Below are 19251 nucleotides of genomic sequence, written 5' to 3' on the forward strand. Positions count from 1 at the left end.
GGCTGACATTTGGAGGTCGTCCAGTGAAATAGCTGTGTTCTCACCCCGTCATCATGTGGTGGAAGTCTCCCAGTTGAGAAGCCACACATTCAGAGCTTTCAGTTGGCTTTTAGTACTTCATTTGTTCAATAGATAGGCGTTTGGGGAAAGCCTCAATGTGAAAGCCAGGCCAAAACACAAAAGTACGAAAGAGGAAGAACTTGGACGAAATAATATTGGAAACAGAAGAAAGTTGGAAAAAAACAAAAACCAAACTGTAGGTAATTACATTAGAGAGCTAAGAGAAGAAATATCCATGAAATAAGATCAAGATGCCATAAGAGGCATCAGAAAAAGAAAGTGCTCTGGAAATTAAAAATATGATAGACAGTTTTGGTGCATTTAAAAATATTTTAAGACTATTCCAAGCTTATAGAAAAGGTACAAGTGTAGTACAAAGAACTTTTTTTCTGTGAACCATTTGAGAGTGAGCCGCTAGCTGCATGCCTCATCACCTTGGAAACTGTGTGTTTCCTACAAACAAGGACATTCTCCTACATAACCACAACGTAGCTGTTAAAATCAGGGAATTAACATTGATGCATTACCACCATCTAATTTTCAGACCATATTCAGGTTTTGCCAGTTGTACAATAATGTCCTTTATATCAAAAGGATCTGGTTTAGAATCACATGTTGCACATAGTTGTCATGTCTCTTTAGTCTCCTTCTGTCTGAAACAGTTCTGTGGTATTTGACTTTCTTCACTGTAACACTTTTGAAGGTTGTAGACCAATTATTTTGCAGAATGTTCCTCAATTTTGGTTTGTCTGATGTTTCCTCGTGACTAGGTTCAGGGATGCATTTTTGGTAGGAATATCACAGAAGTGGTGCTGCTTTTGTTTTTAATTAATAAACTTTATTTTTTAGAGCATTTTTAGGTTCATAGCAAAATGAGGGTAAAGTACAGGGAGTTCCCATAATACCCGTCTTCACCCCCTGTTCCTCCCCCACACGCCACCCCAACCCACACACATAGTCTCCCCCAGTATCTACATTGCTATGTCCTTTTCATGGCAACTTGTCAGGGAGCACAGATTTCTATTTTGTCCCATTACTGATGATATCCACTTTCATCACTTGGTAAGGTGGTGTCTGCCAGGCTTTGTCTCTGAAGTTACTCTTTTTTTTCCTTTGGTAATTAGTAAGCTTTTTTGTGGAGAGGAACTTTGAAACTATGTAAATGTCCTATTCCTCATCACACTTGGGATTCATTCACTCCTGTTGTAAAGACCCATGGTTTTTGGTTTTATTCAGAGGGTTATAATCCATTGCTACCATTACTTATTTTGATGCTCAGCTTGTCTGTGATTTGGCCTGTGACCTTCATGATGGTTTCTGTGTCCTTTTAACACGTCCCAGTCATTCCCGGAGCACTTCCTTGTGTTTCCCAGCACACAGGCTATTCAAGGCTCTTCTTTTTTTTTTTTTTTTTCAATTGAAATATAATTCACCTACCATAAAATTCACCATTTTAAAGTGTATAGTCCAGTGGTTTTTATATAGTTACAGAGTTGTGCAATCATCACCACTATCTAATTCCAGAACATTTTCACCACCCCAAAGAGAAATCTTATATCCATTGGCAGTCACTCCTCGTTTCCCTATAATTCCCCCAGCCCAAGGCAACCACTAATTTACTTTCTGTTTCTATGGATTTACCTATTCTGTACATTTCATATAAACGGAATCATATAATGCATAGTTTTTTGTGTCTGCTTTCAGTTTAATATTTCCAAGATTCACCCACATTGTAGCATATAGCAGTACTTCATCCATTATATAATATTCCATTTTGTCAATATTCCATACTACATTTTATCTGTTCATTCATCAGTAGATAGATATTTGAGTTGTTTCCAATTTTGGCTGTTGTGAATAATGCTGCTATGAGCATTCATGGATAGGTTCTTGCATGAGTATATGTTTTCGTTTCTCTTGAAATGAAAACCTAGAAGTTAAACCTAGAGTATAAACCTAGAAGTAGGAAAGCTGTGTCATGTGGTAACTCTCACTTTTTGAGGAACTGCCAAAGTTGCCACACTATTTTACTTTCCTCTCAGTAATGTGTGAGGGTTCATATTTCTCTATAGCCTCATCAAAGCTCTTGTATTTTTTCTACTCCAGGGCTGGAATCAGCCATTTCTCCATGGAGCTTTGGTTCCAATATTTAGAAACCAAATGCTCATTACTATGGAGTTGAGGTGGGGCTTTGCTGCTCCAAGATCCTCTGTGCATAGAACTAAAGAATATATGTGTGTGCGTGCACACACACGTGCACACACATATTTACATCTGTATTCATTGCAATAAGCATCTATGTTTATTGAAGTCCATGAGTTCACACTGATATCTCAAATTCCAGACTAACTCTGCAGGGTTCTTTCCAGTTTTCTCCTTTTCCACATTTTAACCCCTTTCTCTAACAGTGAGAAACCTTCTTTCATTGCCCTTCGTGCAGTTACTTATTTAATCCATCTCTCTACATGTAACCAGTCTATCACTGTCTTCTTCTCTTGGCCATTCTTATCTTGCTCAGGCTCTGCCCTGCCACCCTGATTGCCCTCTGATACTTCCTCCTCAACCCTCCTGCACACGGACCCTTTTTACCCAGTTGGGCCCTGATGAGACACTGGGCTGCCCTTCTGAGGAGACAACTGTCTTACCCTGCTGGAGTTCTGACACGTTAGCTGGAGCTCTGACTCCTTGGCTGGAGCAGCTTACAACAAGGACATCTGCTCACCACCTTTGGGCTCTGACACTCCATTACACAGAGGCCCTCTTCTTCCTGTTCCCATGTCTGTTCAATTTTTAATAACTTCTTTCTTTTTATTTTTGTAGCTTTTTATTTTGAAGTAATTATAGATGCACAGGAAATTGCAAAAATAGTATAGAAAGTTCCTGCATTTACCCAGTTTTTATTACTTATTACATCTTACATAGCTATAGAAAAATAGCAAAACTATGAAATTGACATTTTATTTATCCATTCATCAGTTGATATTTGGTTTGTTTCCACCTTTTGACTGTTAGGAATAATGCTACAATGAACATGTTCATGAGTGTATATAGTTCTCCCATTTATCACATGTAGATTTGTGTAACCACCCTTGCATTTAAAGCCACAGCACGATTCTATCACCACCGATATCTCTCATGTTATTTCTGTATAGTTACATGCACCCTTCTTTTCTCAGTATTCCATATTTAGTGACTTTTTAAAACTAAAAACATTATTACAAGTCACAGGAAGAGCTGAGTAAACAGAGATAAACCATGTTTGAGGTTCATAAATGGGAAGAATTAGTATCATTCCAAATCTGAGTGAGGGGCAGGCTAGGAATTCTAATTTCTGAATGTTGAGTTTATTGGCACTCTATTCCATCCTGCTCCACTGCGGAGTCTTGGTGTTGTTTGGGACAGTTTTTTCCCCCAGCTTTTGGCTTTATGCTGAGAGCCCAGTCTGGCTCCCCCCAATGCAGAAATTTCTGTAAGTTTGCAGCCAGTAATTCTCATCCTTCTTGCTAGCTTTCAGATCCTAGGCCTGAAGGTTTTGTAGCCCCCGTGGGGCTGCTACCATTCAGTTCTCACACACTGCTGTGGCTTGGATTCTTCTTGGTTTATGGCATCTGTATATTTCCTTTTCTTGTTTTTGAATTTGACTATATAAACTTTTAAAAAATAGTGTATTTTGTCTAAAATTTGTATATTCAGAGTGGGAAGGAATGCTTCTCACCAACACTTCAATACACCTTTTTTCTTTTCTTTTGAAAAATTTCAGCCTGTAGAAAAGTTAAACGAATAGTACAATGAAGACCCATATATCATTCACCTAGATTCATTTATTTTGATCATTTTGCCTCTTTCGAGCACCTCTCTCTCTCTCTCCTCTTCCTCTCTTCCCTTTCTTCCCCTCACTCACATCCCAGGAGCCCCAATACTCACTCACATTCTTTTTTGTTTTCTGAATCATTCAAAAGTTAGTTGCAGAGAATACAACACTTTTTTCTTGAATAGTTCAGCAGGCATCTCCTAAGAGTAAGGACATTCTCCTACAAAATCAAAATACCATTATCACATCTAAGAAAGTGATTATTAATTCATTGTATCACCTAATGTATATAGCAGTGTTTCCCATTGCTTAAAGTGTGTGCAATACCTTCCTTAGACTTTCATTCCAGGCCTTCCATGATACATGTCTGTCTACTTCTCCAACTGTGTCCCTTTGTCATCCGTGTAATAAATCCTCGTTCTAGTTTCATTGATTCCTCGGTAGTTGTCCATCTCTAGATCACTCCTTGTATGGCTCTCTCTGTTTGAAATTTCATTCTGCATCTTCCTATCTGGAATATCTGTTAAAATTTTATCTATCCTTAGAGACCCAGCATAAATCCATAACTAACACCGTCCTTGACCATCCAGGCTGTGATCTGGCCCATTTCTTGAACTTTTATAGCACTTACTTTGTAGTACTTATCTGTTAATTCTGTCTGACAAATTAATCATGTAGTACCTTGTGTCTCTTGCGCTCTGTTTTTATTAAAATCACTTATTATTTAAATTTTCTTATTAAACATAGCTTCCCATTAAGTAAATTGTAAGTTTCTTTTTAAAAGACTATTTATTTATTTAGACATTTAATATTATATTCATTTCAGGTGTACAGCATAATGGTTACACATTTGTATAATTTAAGAAGTGATCCCCCTGACTAGTCTAGTGCTCACCTGGCACTATGCATAGTTATGACCATATTATTAACTGTATCCTCTATGCTTTACTTTGCATTCCCATGACTATTTTGTAACTACCATTTTGTACTTGTTAATCCCGTCACCTTTTTCACCCTGAGAAGTTTCTTGATGTTAGGGATGATGTCTGAGACTTGAATTGATCACAGTACCCTGTGTACAGTTGATGCACAATAAATATGTTGATCTGATTATTTGTTTACTCATATTTTACATATTATGACCATGAAATGCTAAGTATTGAGGTGTGTTAAATGTGCTAGATTGTGTGTTGTGAGAAATTTCATGCACGCTTTTTGCATTGGAAAGTTTAAATGTGCAGTCTATCAAAATAATATGGTGTGTATATGAAAATGATTTTGAACTGTAACCATTAGACACAAAAGACAGATTTAAGAAAAACCGTGTGTAGATTATGTAGCCTATTTGTCTATGTAAACTTAAATTATATAAGAGCCAATCAATAAATAAAAGTTGACTAAATGAATAATTGTGGGGAAATACTTGAATAAGTCAGTTACATTGCCTGAGCTTATTTTTTTTATTGGTAAAATGAGAGAAAGAATATTGATACTTTTATATGTTGCAGAGAAAAAGAAATACCATTTTATAAGTTAAAGAAAATTCATCACTCTTTATACTTGACTTAAAGTTTGTAATAGCAGGATATTACATTTTTTGTTTTCCCTCTTCATGTTTTCGTTATTCAGACTTTTTGGGGGAATTGTAATCTTATCTCCCCTCCCATCTGCCTCCAGTAAGAAGCCTAGCAGAATATTCAGTGAAAAGAAATCCTGAGAAATTAAGGTGGTAAATAAGCATAGGGATCATGATAATGGAGGAAAAAAATGGGGTAATATTTAACAACTACTGTATATGTGCTCTTGGCATTCTGTTAAGTATTTGAGACACGTACTGTATGTGCCCACAAGATGCTTTTAGATCCATTAATACCAAGAAAGACTTAGAAATGGTACTTGAAAAGAAGAGGTTTAAAAAGAATAAACAAGAGTCATCATTAGCATTTTAGAACTAATATCCCTCACCCCCATGGTTTCTTGAATTTTCTTGTCATTTCCCATTTGCAAACATTCTGTAAATTTTCTTTTCTCATCGAAATGTAGTTCTAAAGAAAATGATTCCTCTCTCAACATTTGAAATTTATCTTTTGAAGCATGTTCTATGGAAATGATCACCAAGTCTACCCTCTACAATTGTTTATATTTTAATGATTGTCAGCTTACAAGTTTCTAGACTTTATTAACTTAAGAATCTTACTGTATATCTTGTGGGGTTACAGAGTTTATCATGGTCTGAGTAGATTTATAAGAGATTTTTATCCTTGTATATGTGTACTTAAGATTTATAAAATGTATATGCATATCTGTATTTTATTCATAAATCTTTGTATTCTTTCATTTTTTCTGGTTTTATTGAGATATAATTGACATATAACATTATATTAAAGTACACAACATAATGACTTGATATAAGTATATATTGTGAAACAATTACCACAGTAAGTTTAGTTAGTATCCATTACCTCAGATAGTTACAAATGTGTTTTTTCTTGTGATGAGAACTTTTAAGATCTACTCTCTTAGCAACTTTCAAATGTGCAATACACTATTGTTAACTATACTCACCATGCTGTACATTACATCCTCAGAACTTATTATCTTATAACTGGACGTTTGTACCTTTTGTCCACTTATTCTCATTTCCTTCACCCTCTACTCCCTACCTCCCGACGTCTGGCAACCATCAATCTGTTCTCTGTTTCTATGAGTTAAATTTTTTTAGATTCCATATATAAGTGAGATCATGCCATATTTCTCTTTCTTTGTGTGTTTTATTTAGCGTAATGTCCTCAGGGTCCATCATCCATGCTGTTGCAAATGACAGGATTTCTTTTCTTTCTATAGCTGAATAATATTTGATCACACACACACACACACACACACACACACACACACACTATTTTCTTTATCCATTCATCTGTCAGTGGACACGTAGGACACTTACACTGGTCCCCTGTCTTGGCTATTGTAAATAATGCTGCAATGAACATGGAGGTGCAGATAACTCTTATAGATAGTGTTTTTGTTTTCTTTGTATAAATACCCAGAAGTGGAATTGCTGGATCATACAGTAATTCTGTTTTTAAATTTGTGAGGAAACTCCATACTGTTTTCCATAGCGACTGTACCAACATATATTCCCACCAACAGTGAACAAGATTTCTTTTTTCTCCACATCCTTGCCAGTAATTATCTCGTGTCTTTTTGATGCAGCCATTCTAACAGGTGTGACAGGTGTGAGGTGACACCTGTCACATTGTGGTGTTTTTTTTTTTTAAAGATTTTATTGGGGAAGGGGAACAGGACTTTATTGGGGAACAGTGTATACTTCCAGGACTTTTTTTCCAAGTCAAGTTGTTGTCCTTTCAATCTTAGTTGTGGAGGGTGACATTCAGCTTCAAGTTGTTGTCTTTTCAGTCTTAGTTGTGGAGGGCGCAGCTCAGCTCCAGGTCCAGTTGCCGTTGCTAGTTGCAGGGGGCGCAGCCCACCATCCCTTGTGGGAGTCAAACCGGCAACCTTGTGGTTAAGAGGTTGCACTCCAACCAATTGAGCCATCCGGGAGGCAGCTCGGCTCAAGGTGCCGTGTTCAAGCTTAGTTGCCAGGGGTGCTGCCCACCATCCCTTGCTGGACTCGAGGAGTTGAACCGGCAACCTTGTGGTTGAGAGCCCACTGGCCCATGTGGGAATCGAACCGGCAGCCTTCGGAGTTAGGAGCATGGAGCTCTAATCGCCTGAGCCACCGGGCTGGCCCCAGATGACTTCTTTTTGTTGACTAGTTGCTTGGCTTTGGCTGGGACTTCCAATACTATGTTGAATGAAAGTGATGAGAGTGAGCATCCTAGTTTTGTTACAGAGGAAAAGCTCTCACCTTTTCACTGTTGAGTATGATGTTAGCTATGGGCTTGTCATGAAGGACCTTTATTATATTGAGGTATGTTCTCACTATACCCACTTTTTACCATTTTGGATTTAGAGTTTTGTCTAATGCTTTTTCTGCATCAATGGAGATGATTGTATGATTTTTTTCATGCTTAATTTTGTTAATGTGGTGTATCACATTGATTGATTTGTGGATGGTGGTGCTATCATTGCATCCTTAGAGTAAATCCCACTTGATCATGGTATGTGATCTTTATTGTTGAATTCGGTTTGCTAATATTTTGTTTAGGATTTTTATATCTATGTTCATCAGGGATATTGACCTGTAATATTCTTTTCTTGTAGTGTCCTTATCTGGTTTTATATCAGGGTAATGCTGGCTTCATAAAATTAGTTTGGAAGTATTCCATACTCTTCTATTTTTTGGGAGAGTTTAAGAAGTATCGGTATTAATTCAGCTTTAAATTTTTGGTAGTATTTACCAGTGAAGCCATCTAGTCCTATGCTTTTGTCATTTTTAAATGATTGATTCAATATTCTTACTAGTAATTGGTCAGTTAAGATTTTCTGTTTCTTCATGATTCAGTCTTGGTAGATTGTATGTGTCTAGAAATTTATCTAATTTGTTCTTGTATAATTGTTTATGGCAGTTAATCTGTTTTGGTCCTTTGTATTCCTGTTGTATCAATTATTTTGTCTATAAATTATATTTTAACAATTGAAAGTGTAATACAAATTTGATCTACTTTCTAGTTTTAAACAAGTCTCTTAAGTGGTGTTTCCTCACCGATGGAGAATTACTTCCAAGCAGAAGCTTACAACCTGGACAAGGTGTTAGATGAATTTGAACAAAACGAAGGTGAGAATTTACTTTGGCAAAACTATTTGAATATATTTATGATATAGAGAATCTGAGGTTATAAGGGTTTGCAGTACTTTTTTTGAAAAGTGAAAACAGGTCCAATGACTTTATAATATTATACATTAATATCTAGAGTAACAACTAACATTTTTAATCACTATGTGCCAGATATTATGCTAAACTATTTAGGTTGGTTATATAATTTCATCCTTAAAATAATCCCATGAAAGTAAATCTTATCTACGTTTTACAGATGAGAATCGAGGCATAGAGAGGTTCAGAGCAACATCCTCAAAAGTGCTTTGCTAAGAAGTGGCAGGATTAGAATCCAGTCAGTATGGCACTAGCGCCTGAGCTCTCCTCTACTGTGTATAAAACCAATTTATGGTCAAGAAAAGCTTTAAAATGTGTGATTGTATTTCCTAAACTAAGAAAACAGCTTGTTGAATATTGATTGACCAAAAAAGATATATTTTAAACCTAATTTTAAAAGATTTACATTTTTAAGTAACTGCCAAGTTGGTTAATTAAATTATACATTCTTAAGGCTCAGTCTAAAAAAATGTCTGCTGCAGATTCACTTCATTTAGGGAAAACTTTTCCTTAAATTCCCTTCTCAGTATGATTTGAATGGATAAGCCATAATTAAATCTCCATCTTTCACCTTCCCTGCCTTCCCTGGTGTTCTCTGTTTCTAACAGGAAATGGCACCTAACAAGTTTACAAAATGATGTATTTCTATCTAAAATCCATGATTTTAATAATGGCTTCCAAAGCTCTCCTATATCGAATCATTCAGGTTGTTGTTTGATAACAGTTGGGAAGAGAGATTAGTTTTGATTTTGTTGCTTTAGGTCTATGATAGAACAAGCCTTAAAGAAAATGTGAAATTACTGGGTTGAAGGAAAAGGGAGAGGAAGGATGCCTGGAATGGCCTGCTCTTCTTATATTTTACCATTGATGACCCAAAGCTAACCCATAACCCTAGGTTATGTGAAACCTAATCATTTGGGATTTTATTGGATGTAGGTGAGCTTTATACATACCACGGTCGAAGTTGGAATCCTTTGTACAAGTATTTTCTCAATCCTTTCTTTGGTTTGTCTCTCTGGGTATCACAGTTATTTGTCATGAGACATCTACACAGGTGCTACACCAAATCATGTGAATACTGTACTTCTAGAATACCACTGATTGTAATAAAGCTATTAGTTAATTACATCAATCTCTTTGTGACTTCTTGTAGATTCTAGTAGGGTACTTTGTATATAGTTGATTTTCAGTACATTTTTGTTGAATCACTAAAAATTGTCGTTTTAGTTTGAAAATATGACATTTGCTTATAAAAATCACTCCTTTAGAAGAATTTCAGAAGCAAGCTTCTTGTTTGTAACTATGTTGTTGATTTGTTTTGAACTATTTTTTTAAAATCCTAGTATCAGTTGCATTAAAACTACTACTTCTAGCCTGATAACCTCTCCAAGTATATTTTAAATAAAGTGATTTCTTATCTCGTGTTCATTTCCTCCTTTAAATGAAAAATATACCACATATGAGATGACAATGGATGATTAACATTATGCCCAGGTGGTAGATGGTTGAAAAATGACATTTTTAATACCTGATCATTTCTGTTTGAACATTATTAAATATTCTCATAAGAAGCAGTATTTCCTTCTTTATTTCCATGTACCAGCTTGGAAATATTTCTTTTTTTAAAAGAAGCACATGTTACTAAGTCTCAATTCTTTGCCATCCCAGATTTGGTAAACTCAGGATTTAACACTCAGGTAACTAAGCCATTCTCCACACAATCTGATGTTTCATAGCCTTTATATTCTACCCTTTCTAGCTTCTTTTTACTACTTACACGAATTCTTTTTTCAACCCAAACTGATTTGCTTATTGCTCTCTCAGATAGTTGTGCTTGGGACTATACTTTTCCTTTTTCCCCTTTTATGAATGCTTTCTTTTCCAAACTTGGATCAAATTGTCTTTGAAGCCCCACCCATTTTCTCCTCTCTCCTCACCTCAGCCTGTAAAATATCTTTCTCCTCTGAATTTATTTTTTACTACTATATAATAGTTTAAAATACTTATGCTATCCTGTACTGCCAATTAGATATTCATGTCTGTTGTATCCATTTCTTATTTTCCCATCTAGATCATAAACTTCTTTGAGGTCAAAGCTATCATTTAATCTCCATGTTCTTTAAGTGCAATGCTTTTACTATGGTAGAGACTCACAATATATTTACTGTGCACCTACTATATACCAGGCACTATGCAAAGTGAGGACTTACACATTGGTGGAAAAAAAATGGTTTCTGCCTGAAAAACTCGGGTAAATAAGCCATTGCATTACAGTGTAGTAAATGTTTTAATAAAGATATGAACAAGGTGCTAAGGGTGCATTAAAGGTTAATGTTAAAAAAAAAGATTAATGTTACTACTGAGGGGACAATATATCTGCATAATTTTAAGACTATGATTATTAGATTTACTGTAGGAAGAAAGCAAGAGAGGTGGTAAGTGCATTATTTCTTATTTCTCTAATTAAATATACACATACGCTATAACTTGGGAAAATAGCTATCATAGTTATGATTTGTTAAAAAGTAAACAGAAACGTGAAATTATGCTTATTGATAGAATATAAGTAGGTTGATTTAATAAGGTAAATGAATACTTTCTGCCAAACATCCTCGATAATGTAAATATGAACCTAATTAATATATTGTGACATGGTTAGGAGCAGAATTTCACATACTATAGCAAACTTTTTTTAACTTATTATTATGGACAAATTTCAAATATGTACAAAGTAAACAATAGTAACTCTAGTGTATCCATTACCCAGCTTCAACAGTGGTTGACATACTACTGTTTTTGTTTCATTTATATCTTCAACTGCTCCTTACTCCCTGCTTCATTGTTTTTTTTACACTTTTTAAGATAAAACTTACATACATTAAAATGTATAGATCTTAACTGTATAGTTTTAACAAAGAGATAGATCCATGTAACCCACATCCCAGCCATGATATAGATTGTAGAACATTCTGTCTCCACAGAAAATTTATTTGCTTTCCTCCCCACTCAATTACTATGTCTTCATCACTGTTCTGATTTTTCTCACCTTAGATTAGTCCCCTCCCTGTGTTGTGCCTTCCTCATTACTGGTGCCCCTCCCCATCCCCAAGTACAGCCTGTGGGCCACTTTAATTATGTTACTAGATTGAGGTAGAATTCTTTTGTTTGGAATGTTCTGTGATATTACCTTGCAGTGACATATAAAGAGGGAACAGTCTTCAATATATTTTCTTATTTTTAGCTAAGAATTAGAAACTTCATATCCTAGGAATATTCTATTTTTAGTTACCCTAGGAATATTTTATTTTCAGAATATATTTGCAAATGTAGTTGATTAATTTAGTCCTAGCTTTTCCAGTGTTACTGGCAAACTTATTGTAATTATTTATTTTTTTCAGATGAAACAGTTTCTCCTCTTTTGTTCCAGACAAAGTGGAATAAGATTCTAGATCCCCCCTCTCACCGACTGTCATTTAACCCTGCATTGGCCAGTGTGAATGAACCTGCAGTTTCTAATGAGTCGCAGCCACAACTGAAAGTCTTCTCCCTGGCTCCTTCAGCTCCTCTGACCATAGAGGGAGAGGACCATTGTGCTAATGGGCAGGACTGTACTTTGAATCCAGAGGTTAGCACAATGTGGATTGATGAAAATGCTGTTGCTGAAGATCAGTTAATTAAGAGGAACTGTAATCAAGATGATCAGTGCAGTACTGTTGAAGTGGGAGAGAAGAAATGTGGAAACCTAGCTTGTCTGCCAGATGAGAAGAATGTTCTTGTTGTAGCCGTCATGCATAACTGTGATAAAAGGACATTACAAAACGATTTGCAGGATTGTAATAATTGTAATAGTCCGTCCCTCATGGATGCTTTTAGCTGTTCACTGGATAATGAAAACAGACAAACTGATCAATTTAGTTGCAATATAAATGGGTCCACTGAAAAAGATATGAACTCAGAGAAACAAATGGACCCGTTGAATAGAACAAATGCAGAGGGGGATTCTGTTAAACATATATGTACTACTTCATCTGATAATCTAGCCAGTGTCTGTTCCTCTTCACAATTAAAGGATGATGAAAACATAGAAAGAGACCCCTCCATGTCTGCAATTACAAGTTTAACAATCGATTCAGTAATCTCATCCCAGGGAACAGATGAAGATTCTGCTGTTAAAAACCAAGAGAACTACATACCGGATGAGGTTCTCACTGGCAAAACCAGCTCTCCTAGGACAGATCTAGATCTAGGGAGTCTAAACTCCTTTTCCCATTTGAGTGAGGGGATTTTGGTGAAAAAAGAGCCAGCAGAGGAGATAACAACCGAAGAACCCATCCGGTCTGGTTTACCTTTGTTTCTCAAACCAGACATGCATAACGGGTCTGGAAGGGATGATAACTGTGAACAGTTTTCAGATTGCCTTGTTCCCAGTGAAGTTAGAGCTGATGAAAATGATGGTTGTGAACATGAAGAAATTCTTGGCACTCCAGAGCTTCTTAATATGACAGAGCATTTCTCTGAATCTCAGGAGATAATTAATTGGAAATTGACCAAACTAAATGAGATGAATGACAGCCAAGTAAATAAAGAAAATGAAAAGTTTCTGCAAATGAAGCAGCCTGAGGACACTTACAATGATAGTGGAGGAGAGTGTGATAGAGTGGCAGAAGCAGGTCTAGATTTAAATGGAACTTGCAGGAATGAAAGTGATGGATGTGATTTCTCCACTGTTATGGATACACCAGCAGCGAATGCTCCATCTAATTGTTGTGATTCCTATGGAATGCAGAGCCCAGTTGTTTGTTTTGTTCCAAAGACTTTACCCTCCAAAGAAGATTCAGTAACAGAAGAAAAGGAAATAGAGGAGAGCAAGTCAGAATGCTACTCAAATATTTATGAACAGAAAGGAAATGAAGCCACAGAAGGGAGTGGACTACTTGTAAACAGCAATGGTGACCTAATGAAGAAAAATTATTTACACAATTTCTCTAGCCAAGTTCCATCAGTGCTTGGGCAATCTTCCCCCAAGATAGTAGCAAACCTGCAATCTATCAGTGTTCCTTTTGGTGGTGCAAGACCCAAGCAACCTTCTAATCTTAAACTTCAAATTCCAAAGCCATTATCGGACCATTTACAAAATGACCTTCCTGCAAATAATGGAAATAATATTAAAAACAAAAATGATGTTCTTGGGAAAACAAAATTAGGGGAAAACTCAGCAACGAATGTATGCAATGCCTCTTTGGGAAACATCTCTATTGCTGATACAAATGGGGAACATTTAGAAAGTTATGAGTCTGGAATATCCAGTAGACCGTGCCTTGTATTAGCTCCAGATAGCCCAGATAATGATCTTAGAGCTGGTCAGTTTGGAATTTCTGCCAGAAAGCCATTTACCACTCTGGGTGAGGTGGCTCCAGTATGGGTACCAGATTCTCAGGCTCCAAATTGCATGAAATGTGAAGCAAGGTTTACATTCACCAAAAGGAGGCATCATTGCAGAGCATGTGGGAAGGTAAGTTGTGTGTATCAGCTCAGAAATTTGGCATGCCCATTTTGTAATGCTCAATTAGAAATTAAAGGCAATATAAGGTGAACATACTTCTGGGCGAGTTGACATTATAAATAGCTTTTGAACTCCCAGTTCTAGTTCTAAATAAAAATTGACCTCCATGATTCTTAGTGTTTATATAAATTTTTTGGTTGCCAAGATTTAAGCTGAATCAGTTTTCATGGACAAATGAAAATTGAGGAAGTGTTAACTTTGTGGTTTCTGTATTGACAGACACTTGGTTAATGGAATCGTTTGAAATAAGGAAGTTAATCTTTCAATTTAAGAAATGTTTGTAATTGACTTCATATTTTTTAATTTGTAGGAAATTCAATATTATACTTTGAATCCATTGCAATTTTTACTGTAGGATTTTTGCCATTGTACTAGACATTCTGGAACTTTTTATACACACATTTTTGTCTTTTACCCCAATATGATTTTGATACAAAATAGAGTTGAAGGCTATAAATTTTTGTGACAATGTTATAACAATTGATATTCCTTAGTGTTCCCTAAATTCTGTTATCTAGGAACATCAACTTACTAGATTTTTGTTTTGTTTTTTAACAACAGCTGTAAACAAGGAGGAAAAGGGACTTTGTATCTCTAAAAAGAATGTGAGGTTTGGTGTCAGGTCTTGATTCAAAATTTAGCTTTGTTATTAACAATATCACTTTAGTAAGCCTTAGTTTTTTATAAAAACAACAAAAGATATTTATATATATTGGGCTATTGTGAAGGTCAAATGAGATTTATAGATGTAATAGTAAGTGCTCAGTATCTACTTCCCTTCTTGCCTGATTATGGGTCTGTCTGTATTAATTAGGATGTTTTCAACTTCAAGGAACAGAGTATCTGATTATATGACTTAGACAAAAATAACATTTATTTCACTTATCAAGAAGCCTGAAGATAAAATACAGACTTAGTTGTCTGTAGGTGCTGTCAGAATCACTGAAGTTCTTTGGTCTTCCCCTCTAGATCACTGTCTTGAGCCCTAAGGATCAAGTCCCAACTGACATCTTCCTAAGTGCAAAGAAACTGTTGGGGAGTGAAAGAGTCTATTCTTCTTGCCAGCCCCTCACCAGGGAGGAAAGGATCCCTACTAGTTTTTTTCAATTTGTTGGCCAGTTTTAGACCAATCACTGACAAAGTGTAACAGGATTGCCAGACTGGCTAAGATCAATTATGATTCATCCCCAGTCTGAGTGAGCCCAATGTTGCCTGGAATTCTGTTAAGAAGGAAAAGGGGGAGAATGGTTCCTGGGTGCAAATCAGCAAGGGCTACTATAAGATCCTAGCACAAAATAACCAAGTGATAGGGAGCAGAAGGAAGTTAAAGCTGTGACTGGGCTGTTAGTCCCTGAGTATTAAAACTTGAAGAAAATAAGATTTCTAATTCCTAATATTTTTCATTCTGAAGTAAACCTATGGTTGGCTAGTAGCCTGAACTGTCAGTTTTCTATTAGGGGATTAGAGCCATCATTTTTATGTTGTCCTAGTTTTGCTTATAGTATATAATGCTTTCTGAAATTTTTGCTTTCATAGGGAAATAATAAAAACACTTGCTCCAGATCAGCATATCCAGATGTATTGAGTAAATAGATAACTTAGGTGGATTCAGAAAGAAAATGGTGGCAAAATACACATAAATTAAAAAATTAAATGGAATTTTGCTGGTAGAATTTGTGAAATTTATGAATTCATATGGATTATAGATTCATAGTCTATCTTTTTTTCCCTTTTCATCTCCAGTTACTTCAGGGGTGTTCTAAAGATTGATGAGATAATGTTTGTAAAAATCCTTGAGCTTCTCATAAAAAAGGGGCTTATAAACATAGGCATATTTTTTCTAGGTATTGAATTATACTGGGAATGTAGTTAGAAAAATACCCCAAGCAGTGTAATTTTGTAAAATAATGTTTACTGTTGAAAAAAGAAAGTTTGTTCCATTCTAGTAGAAAGTAAACATATTTAGTAATTTCTCTACTCAATATCTATAGCTAAATTCTCTTTAACAAGTGTAGGATTCTGGACTAGGTAGTGGAGATTCAGGGATACATAAGTTGGGATGTATGACTTCATGGAATTTATAATCAAGGGTATTGATTTCAGTGAGTGGGGAGAGAAGTATGTGGATTTCCTGGAGTTTTTCAAAAATCCTAAAATGAAAATTGTGAACCACTGATCTGAGTAGACAAACAGACCACCCCACAACAAATTGTAATGCAGTGTATTAAGAGCCAGTTATGTGTGTTTCATGTTCATTCTCCTTTAGTCTCCATCATAGCCTTGTAGAATGGGTTGTTAATTTTTCCTTTTTGACAGATCAAGAATTTGAGGCTCAGAGAGGGCAAGAAATATGTCCAAGGTCACAGCTTGAAACCAGCTAGAGCCAGCTTGTTAAAATATATTAAAAATAATTGTTCAGATTTTAAATTGAGAATAATTAGAGATGGGATGAAGAATCCTGGTATTATTATTTTTTTAAACAAAGTAATATTTATACTCGTATACTGAAAGATGGCAACCTTCTGCCTACTTCGACATATCTCCAAGTCCCTAGACATATCCACTTAAAAAAATGAATAGACTATTTTTAGAGCAGAAAAAACAGTTCATAAATACCGCCCCTCCTCCAGTTGACCCCATTATTAGCATCTTGCACTAGTGTGGTACATTTGTTAAAATTGATGAATTAGTATTAATACATGGTTATTAACTAAAGTTATATAAAAGAGATATATACTATAGTTTATGGTAAAGTTCACTCTTTGTGTTGTACAATTGTATGGGTTTTGATAAATACATGTTATGTATCCTATTATATTATCACAGAAGAATAGTTACAGTACCCAAAATATTTCTTGTGTCCCACCTATGAATCCCTCCTTTTCTCCCACTGGGTCCCTGGTAACCATTTATCTTTTTACTGTCCCTGTAGTTTTTCCTTTTCCAGAATGTCTTATAGTTGGGATCATACAGTATGTAAGTTTTTTATACTGGCTTCTTTCATTTAAAATATTTATTTAAGGTTTGTCTATGTCTTTTATTTTTAATTACGATATAATTGATATATAACATTATGTTAGAGACTGAGGATTTTTCTAGTCAGGAAGGTGGAGTAGGTAAACACTGTGCTTGCCTCCTGTCATGACCACATCAGAATCACAGCTAAACTATAGAACAACCACCCTTGAGGATCACCTGAAGTCTAGCTGAACAGAAGTTCCGTAACTAAAGATATACAGAAGAAGCCACCTCGGGACTGGTAGGAGGGGCAGAGATGTGGAACAGACTGGTCCCACATCCGAGTGTGGTAGTTAAAAATTGGGAGGGATAGCTGGATATTTTGGTTGTGGAGGCCCCCCCTGAGGAATAAGGAGTCCCAGCCTCACATCAGGCTTCCCACCGCCAGGAAGAGAAGTCCTCACAACTTCTGGCTGTGAAAACCAGTGGAGATTGTGGCTGAGTTAGATGGAGGGATGCTGGAGTCCCAGGCGTTCCTCTTAAAGGGCCTGCACATGGACTTACTTGCCGACAGACTCACTTCCTCTGAGCTCCATCACTGGGGCAGCAGCTTGAAAGGCACCAGGGACATATGGGGAGGAACTGAATTGTCTGGCTGCAGGGTGAGGGCTCGAAGGGGCAGCTTACTTCCAGACAGAAGTGCTGGCAGAAGACATTGTTCCTTTGTTGAGTCATTCTTCCACCCTAGTGTGCAGACTTAGGTGGGCACCATATCTGAGTCTCCATCAACCTAGCTGACACTGTCCTGCCCCCCTCCTCCCCACCCTGATGATTTCCTGAGACCATGCCTCACCCAACTTGTGGGCCCAAGTAAGCCGCTTCCAGTGGCTTTACTATACAAATAGTTTTGCTCTTTCCTAAAATCTCTCAAAAGTTCACAAACCCTGAACAAGTAGCAGCAGGCCTCAGTGTGCTCCATACCTCTTGCTAAGCAGCCCCAAGCCCAGCACCAGCGACAGCCAGCCTCTGTTCGAGACTTGGTTTCTTCCGGGAGGCCCTCGGCAGGGCACAGACTGCAGCTGAACCTGTGGCAGGGCCACTCCACAGACAACACACTTAAATGTTGGACTTGGCAGGCACCAGAGTTAATCCCACTCTGCTAAAGTGAATCCTTCTCTGTAGGGTCAGCCCCTGCACCACAATTCCTCCACTGTAGTCATGGCCAGTCCTCACAACCAGTCAACCAAAGAGTCAGTCCCTCTCATTGATATGCAAACAACAACCAAGGCTCAACTACAATAGGAGAGCACACACAACCCACACAAGGGACACACCTGTAACACCTGGCTCAGGTGACCAGGGAGACTGCGCTACTAGGCCCCACAGGACACCTACTGCATCAGGTCACTCTATTAAGACCAGGAGACATAACAGTTCTACTTAATACATAGAAACAAACACAGGGAGGCAGCCAAAATAGAGAGACAAAGAAACACATCCCAAATGAAAGAACAGAACAAAGCTCCAGAAAAAGAACTAAACAAAATGGAGACACGTAATCTACCAGATGCACAGTTCAAAACACTGGTTATAAAGATGCTCATTAATCTCAGGGGGAATTTCAACAGAGAGCTAGAAAACATAAAAATGGAGATCGAAAACAAAGAACCAGTCAAATAAAGAATACAATAACTGAAATGAAGAGTACAGATAATCAACAGTAGAATAGATGAAGCAGAGGATTGAATTAGTTATTTGGAAGATAAGGTAGGAGAAAACACCCAAATCAGAATAGCAAAAAGAAAAAGGAATCCCCCAAAATGAGGATAGCTTAAGGGGCCTCTGAGCCAACATCAAGCATACCAACATTCACATCATAGGGTTACCAGAAGGAGAAGAGAGAGAACGAGGAATTGAAAACCTATTTGAAGAAAGAAGGACGGGAAACTTCCCTTACCTGGCAAAGGAAATAGACATACAAGTCCAGGAAGTGCAGAGTCCCAAAGAAGATGAACCCAAAGAGAC

The 19251-nt window shown here is 36.8% G+C and overlaps 1 protein-coding gene across 2 annotated transcripts in view; it reads left to right on the top strand.

Moving 5' to 3' along the window:
- ZFYVE9 (zinc finger FYVE-type containing 9) overlaps positions 1 to 19251 on the top strand; it is a 126155-nt gene that overhangs the window by 33329 nt on the left and 73575 nt on the right. For both annotated transcript variants that reach the window (XM_074334715.1, XM_074334716.1), the window contains exons 3-4: positions 8504 to 8609; positions 12104 to 14217. In XM_074334715.1, coding sequence (XP_074190816.1) covers positions 8540 to 8609; positions 12104 to 14217 — 2184 coding nt within the window. In that variant the 5' untranslated portion in view covers positions 8504 to 8539. The remainder of the gene's footprint in view (positions 1 to 8503; positions 8610 to 12103; positions 14218 to 19251) is intronic.

This window comes from Rhinolophus sinicus, linkage group LG06, assembly GCF_036562045.2.
Source record: "Rhinolophus sinicus isolate RSC01 linkage group LG06, ASM3656204v1, whole genome shotgun sequence".
Classification (NCBI taxonomy): Eukaryota; Metazoa; Chordata; class Mammalia; order Chiroptera; family Rhinolophidae; genus Rhinolophus; species Rhinolophus sinicus.